Source organism: Babylonia areolata, chromosome 19, assembly GCF_041734735.1.
Source record: "Babylonia areolata isolate BAREFJ2019XMU chromosome 19, ASM4173473v1, whole genome shotgun sequence".
Taxonomy (NCBI): domain Eukaryota; kingdom Metazoa; phylum Mollusca; class Gastropoda; order Neogastropoda; family Buccinidae; genus Babylonia; species Babylonia areolata.
The window spans coordinates 45,702,771-45,709,721 of NC_134894.1; the positions used below are offsets into that span (position 1 = coordinate 45,702,771).

Below are 6,951 nucleotides of genomic sequence, written 5' to 3' on the forward strand. Positions count from 1 at the left end.
TACCACAGTTCTGACGACAGAAGCTAAAGGTTGGGTCATTCAGACACCCCGCTGGATATCCGAGGGGTCTGTGTAGAGGAGAAGAGAGGACTGGCCGTACTGAGTGAGTTAAGAGAAAACGTTATCCAACGATGCCAACACTGCGGCGAGCCAAGGAAGAATAATCAAACGATTCTGGCATTATCTGTTGAGCCAAAGGGAAAAAAAATCCAGTAATTCCCACATAGTCTTTTCAAACAAGAGAAGACATGATGAACTATTCCGTCAGTGACTTTGACTCACGGCGAAAATGGCCAAGAATTCCAAAATTATCTTTTGAGTGAAAAGGAGGGGGGTCCATAGTTCAGACATCTTCTTCTTCTTCTTCTTTTTTATTTTTTATTTTTTTATTTTTTTAATTATTCAAGTCAAGAAGAAAACTCAGCGATTCCGACAATGTATTTTGAGTCAATAGGACAATAAAAACAATGCTGATATTATCTTTTTTGTGTTTGCGTTGTGTCAAGGGGGATATGATAGCAATACTGATATTGCTTTGTGTGTGTGTGTGTGTGTGTGTGTGTGTGTGTGTGTGTGTGTGTGTGTGTGTGTGTTGTGTGTTTTGTTTTGTTTTGTTATTGTTTTTTGTGTGAAAAGGAAAAAGGGTCAACAAATCTGATATTGTCTTTTGGTCAAGAATTCCGACATTGTCTTTTCAGTCAGGTGGGGAAAAAATTGGGGAGTGGGGTTGTGGGGGGAAGGGGGGCTGGGGGGTTGGGGGGGGGGGCGGGGGCGGGTCAACAATTCCAACATGTTCAAGACGTGAATGTACCCCTTGCCTGACACAATCAACTTAACGCGAATATGTCTGTCACATAATTCAGGACTTATTTTCATAATGTTTATCACTTTTGATACTGTGTCTGAATTTTAACACACAAACCCTGCAGTTGTTCAGCATTCACTGTTGCTTCTCTTTTTTTTTTCTTTTTCTTTTTTTAAGAGAAAAGAATGTCGCTTTTCGTCCAGGACACCGATACAACGAACAACAATAAGAACAACAACAACATAAAACGTAATTTGTACACACACACACACACACACACACACACACACACACACACACACACACACACACACACACACGAGGGGAAAAAAGACGTAGCGGTATTGCAGTGGTAAAAAAAAAATTAAAAAGAAAAAGTGGTGGACAGGACTGGTGTAGCACGTCACAAAGAAGACACAGACGGCATGGTGTAGGGCTTAAATTTACGACATCACCTCCATACACAGGCTACACCGCGCTGCGCCATAAAGGGTTCTGTTTCCCTGCAGTGCCTTCCTTCCTTTTCTATTTGGTGAAGGTGCCGAGCTACGCGTGGGTGTGAACATTTGTTTTTTTGTTTTGTTCTACTTCGTGTGTTGCATTACGTGGATCCATTCTGGAGTTGGTGAAAATTCGATTTTGGCGACTGTGTCTGGAAAATAAACGTAAGTTTTTTATGGATCGATTGAGTCAGTTTTCTTGATTTATCTTTTAGTAAAGTAGGAATGAGACAAAGTTAATGATTTTCGAATGTGTGAATTCACTGCTATCTCCGCCTTGCCGAATCGTTTTGTTTTGTGCGTGAGCTTCAATCTATGTTCATTTCTTTCTTTCTTTCTTTCTTTCTTCTTCTTCTTCTTCCTCCTCCTTCTCTTCCTCCTCCGCCTCCTTCCATTATTGTTATCATTATTATTTAGTTATTATCTTATTTTATCAAAAAAATATTATTCATGTACTTATTTGTCTATCAATCTATTCAATCATTCATTCATTTACTTTATTTGTTTATAGGTTCGTTTATTTTTCGTTTATTCATTCATTTATTCATCTATTCATTATTCATTTATCTACTTATTCATCATTTTGACTTAGTTATTACTTTATTGCATTTTTCAGAGTCACATTGACTACTGAATTTCTCAATAAAAAAAAGAAAAAGAAAAGAAAAAAAAAGAAACAAAGAAGTATTAATGCAGTTTCAATGATTCGTGGCTGACGTTGATATTCTTTATTCTTTTCTTACACCACCACCCCTCGCTTCCCCCCTCTCCCCCCCCCCTAAAACCCCCACACGCGCAAGCGCGCGACACGGTCCACATGTCTATGAAGAAGATACATTTATAATAAAATTTAAAAAAATAAATATATATAAAAAAGTCTCTGTTTCAGCTACAGTCCTGCTCAAAAGTGAATGATTTCTGAGAAAACCCCTAATGTTTTTTTTCTGTGTGTCTATTATATACTTTTTTTTTCTTTTTCCTTTTTTTCTGCAGGTCCAGCATCAGTGATGATCATCCATGCTCTGTTGACGGTGGCGCTCCTGACGTCTGTGACAGGTAAACAAACCTGGACCTGGTTTTCAATTTGGTTCCACCTGTTAAAAGCGAAAATTGATTGATTCATCGATTGATTGGTTGACTGCTTTTTAGTTGATAAGAAAGAGATTTTTTAAAAACAAAAATAAAAATAAAAAGACTGCAGTATTCGAAAAGAAATTTAAAGAAAAATAAGAAGAAGAAGAATGATAAAATGGATATGTAGATGGACGTATAGATAAATAAGTACACAATAAACAAATGAATAGATAGCTGAAGAGATAGATGAATAAATAAATAATGAACAAAAATATATATATATGAATGAATGAATGAATAAATAAATAAATAAATAAAGGACAAAGAAGGGACAGCGTTCCAATATAAGGATATGACATGCGAACGGAATAACTGTATACCTAAGATGCAGTTTAAGCTGCCGTTAAAATAAAAGTCAAAGGATCACAACATTTTTGTTCCTTTATTTTAAACACACACACACACGCACGCACACACACACACACACACACACACACATACATACATACACACACCACCAACAACAACAGCAACAATAACATTCCGTTCTATTCAAACGTTGAAATTAGATATTAAAGATGGGTGAAATTAACGATTTGTATTGTATTGTATTGTGTTGTATATTGCTCTTATTATTCAAGAATATTGCTATAGAATGCGTATCTTTAAATGACTACGCGTCGTACTGCATTGCATTGCACTGGGGAGACCAGCCCGAATTTCACACAATGGAATATGTTTTGACAATACAATACAATACAATACAATATAATACAATACAATGCCGTCAAAATTCAACTGTTTCCTTTTTTTTTCTTAACAAAGCGGGAAAACAACAACAACAACATAAAATGAAAAATGTTTCCAGTTTTCCATTGAATAGTGAACCGATCTTATTTGACACAGGGGATAAAATAAACACATGAGAAAAAGAAATGTATACACAGAAACCCCTTTTTAAAAAAAAAAATGGAAAGTTAGGAAAACAAACAACAACATGAAAACAAGAAACACGTTTTAGCTTGTCATCCGGTATCGAAGCAGATTTCGTTTGACGTAGAAAATAAGACATTTAAACTCACTCACTCACTCACTAAACAAATAAATAAGCTAATGATTAAAAAAAAAATGACTAGGTAAATGAATAAATTGTATTTATGGATAACTATTTGTATCTGGATTTTTATTTATTTATTTTTTTTTTTTAAAGAAATGCCGACACGAACACACCCTTTTTACTGTCTCACACTAGTTTCTTATGGATTGTTGAAACTGCGGGCTTTGCAGTCTGCTATTGCCGTATTTGTATTTCTTTTTATCACAACAGATTTCTCTGTGTGAAATTCGGGCTGCTCTCCCCAGGGAGAGCGCTTCGCTACAGTACAGCGCCATCCATTTTTTGTTTGTTTTTTCCTGCGTGCAGTTTTATTTGTTTTTCCTATCGAAGTGGATTTTTCTACATAATTTTGCCAGGAACAACCTTTTTGTTGCCGTGGGTTCTTTTACGTCCGCTAAGTGCATGCTGCACACGGGACCTCGGTTTATCGTCTCATCCGAATGACTAGCGTCCAGACCACCACTCAAGGTCTAGTGGAGGGGAAGAAAATATCGGCGGCTGAGCCGTAATTCGAACCAGCGCGCTCAGATTCTCTCGCTTCCTAGGCGGACGCGTTACCTCTAGGCCATCACTCCACTATAGCTATTGTTGCTGCTGCTATTGCTGCTGTTATTGCAGTTGCTGTTGAAGCAGCTTTATAACTATTTCAACTGTTGTTATTATTACCAGTGCTGCTGCTGCTGCGGTGATTTCGTTATTAATTGATACTTGTACTTCTTTTACAGCAGTTACATACCAGAACAATTTCTTCAACTGCTACAGCTGCTGCTTTGAGTCAGTGTGTGTGTGTGTGTGTGTGTGTGTGTCTGTCTTGCAGGGCTTTGCAACAATCCCATGATGCGTGGGCTGGCGCCGGACGTCATCCTTCCTTCCTTCGTCACTTCCGGTCTCCGTTGCCCCCCTCCACAAGTCTTTGATCGCTTCCTCTGTATCTGTGTTGGTAAGTTCAGTTCTCCTGTTGTTCCTTCGTCAGTCTGTCTGTCTGTCCGCTGGTAGGTCACTGTGTGTGTGTGTGTGTGTGTGTGTGTGTGTGTGTGTGTCTGTCTGTCTGTCTGTCTGTCTATGTCTGTGTGTGGGTCTGTAAGTCTCTTTTCTTTTCTTTTTTCTCTCTCGTTTCCGGACATGAGGTAGACAATAGAATAATAGATATATGAAAAGAAAGTATTAAAAGATGACTGTGATCAGACATTAACAGTTCAGCGTTGAAAAAGGAAAGAAAGAAAGAAGAAAAAAAACCCACCAGAAACAAAACGTGCAACTGTCAGACTGATCAGCTGTAACACACACACACACACACACACACACACACACACACACACAAACACACACACACACACACACAGAGCGCTTACGTATTTATCATATTTGTCGGGGGGATAAAATACAACCACAAAGGCCACCAACATGTTCAGGGCTTAAATGGATTAATTAATGGTGGGCCGGGCACACATGATGTTAACAGCTTACCTCGCATCCTACATACTGTATACACACATCACCTGTATGCATTCCACCTTTAGGTGGAAGGTGACAGGATGGTGATAAGAAGTTTATCTCAGCTCCAGTACAGTGTCCTTGAGGCTCTGGGTTCTACTCCTTCTTCTTCTGCGTTCTTGGGCTGCAACTCCCACGTTCACTCGTATGTTCACGAGTGGGCTTTCACGGGCATGGCCGGGTTTTTTTTTTTTTTTTTTTTTTTATTTTTTTTTTTACTCCGCCATGTAGGTAGCCATACTCCGTTTTCGGGGGTGTACATGCTGGTTATGTTCTTGTTTCCATAACCCACCGAACGCTGACATGGATTTCAGGATCTTTAACGTGCGTGTTTGATCTTCTGCTTGCGTATACACACACGAAGGGGGTTCAGGCACTAGCAGGTCTACACATATGTTGACTTGGGAGATCGGTGTGGATTCGAACCCTGGTCTCGCCCTTTCTCCAAAGTTTGACTGGAAAATCAAACTGGGCGTCTAATCATTCGTATGAGACGATAAAAACCGATGGCAGCACGCACTTGGCGTACTGAAAAAGAACCCATGGCAACATAACTGTTGTCCTTTCGGCAGCATTCTGCATAAGAAACCCACTTTAACTCACTCAGTACGGCCAGTCCTCTCTTCTCCTCTACACAGACCCCTCGGATGTCCATTGGGTGTCTCAATGACCCAACCTTTAACTTCCGTCGTCAGAATTGTGGTATTCTTTGTCAACATTCACCTCTTCAGTATGAGAGCCTTCCACTTGCAATACTTTGATGGTGGTAATTGGGGTGAAACGCTGTTTAACGTCTTCTCTTTCGCCGTTCGTATGGAGAGAGTTAATAGATACACAAAATATATATGCGTGCACTCAAGACCTGAGACCATAGCTCGTTGGGTTATGCTGCTCTCAGGCATCTGTGTAGCAAATATGGTGAAGCTTGTATGGATTTGTCTGAGCGCAGTGACGCCACTTTGGGAAACTTGAACTGAAACTGAAACACTTAAATGTTCGGTGACGATTTCAGAGATGGCCAAACTGTTTTGGATTTCTGGCCTTACCATGAGTATTCCACTAATGGCGTCAGTATGACGTCTATGGGTTATGTTACTTTCTGTGGATGAATAAATAAAATTAATGTGTATAGTTTTGAATTTATTAGTGTTTATTCATTTATCTACCTACCTATCAACCTATCTATCTTTTTATCTATCTATCATTATTTTAAATGTATTTATTTGGTTTAGCATTACAAAGCACAGAAAACGAATCAACACGGGGAAAGGAGAACACACACACACACACACACACACACACACACACACACACACACACACACACACACACACACACACACACACACACACACACACACACACACACACACACAAGCGTCTCCCCCACCTCCCCCTCCCTATCCTCCACCCTCAATGCAGCACCACAAGTTATGCATTGTAAATTCTCCCGGGCGTAGCCAGAATATATGCCGGCCTTCTCATGACAGACACAGTCAGTGTCTGTCTGTCTGTTTTGTTCTGTACGGCTGCGCAATATGAAGCAAGTCTTATTTCGTGTCGTCAAGTTCTAAGGGAGCTCATTCACATGCATCTCACGCTGTAAGCAAAGCACACGGTAGTTGGCTTTATCTTTTCCTTGTTTCTGAATGACGTTTCCTGGTGTTTTTATTCTTTGCGCTGCTCCAAATGGAGGGTTGAGAGCAGGGTGGGAGAGGATGTAAGCGGGGGTTGTCCCTCCCATCTAGTTGTTGTCTCGATTCACTGACGACTGCCGTGAGGTCTTCAGGCTGTAGTGTCGTAGATTATTTTGCACCATTTCTGGGTGAAGTCCAATATTAACATCCCTATTTTACCGGCATTTTTGTTTGTTTAGTTTTCTTGTTTTTGCATGTATGAAAGGATATTACCATTAGCAGATGTTGTTGTAACCCATTTTCAGTGGGTTTCGACTCGTACTTT

General features: G+C 39.7%; 1 protein-coding gene across 1 annotated transcript in view; it reads left to right on the top strand.

The window, feature by feature from the left end:
* The first annotated feature begins 1,257 nt into the window (after nt 1–1,257).
* The window catches only part of LOC143294183 (uncharacterized), a 7,052-nt gene continuing 1,358 nt past the window's right edge, over nt 1,258–6,951 (top strand). The window contains exons 1-3 of the mRNA XM_076605614.1: nt 1,258–1,470; nt 2,299–2,361; nt 4,314–4,436. Of these exons, the coding sequence (XP_076461729.1) occupies nt 2,313–2,361; nt 4,314–4,436 (172 nt within the window). The 5' untranslated portion in view covers nt 1,258–1,470; nt 2,299–2,312. The remainder of the gene's footprint in view (nt 1,471–2,298; nt 2,362–4,313; nt 4,437–6,951) is intronic.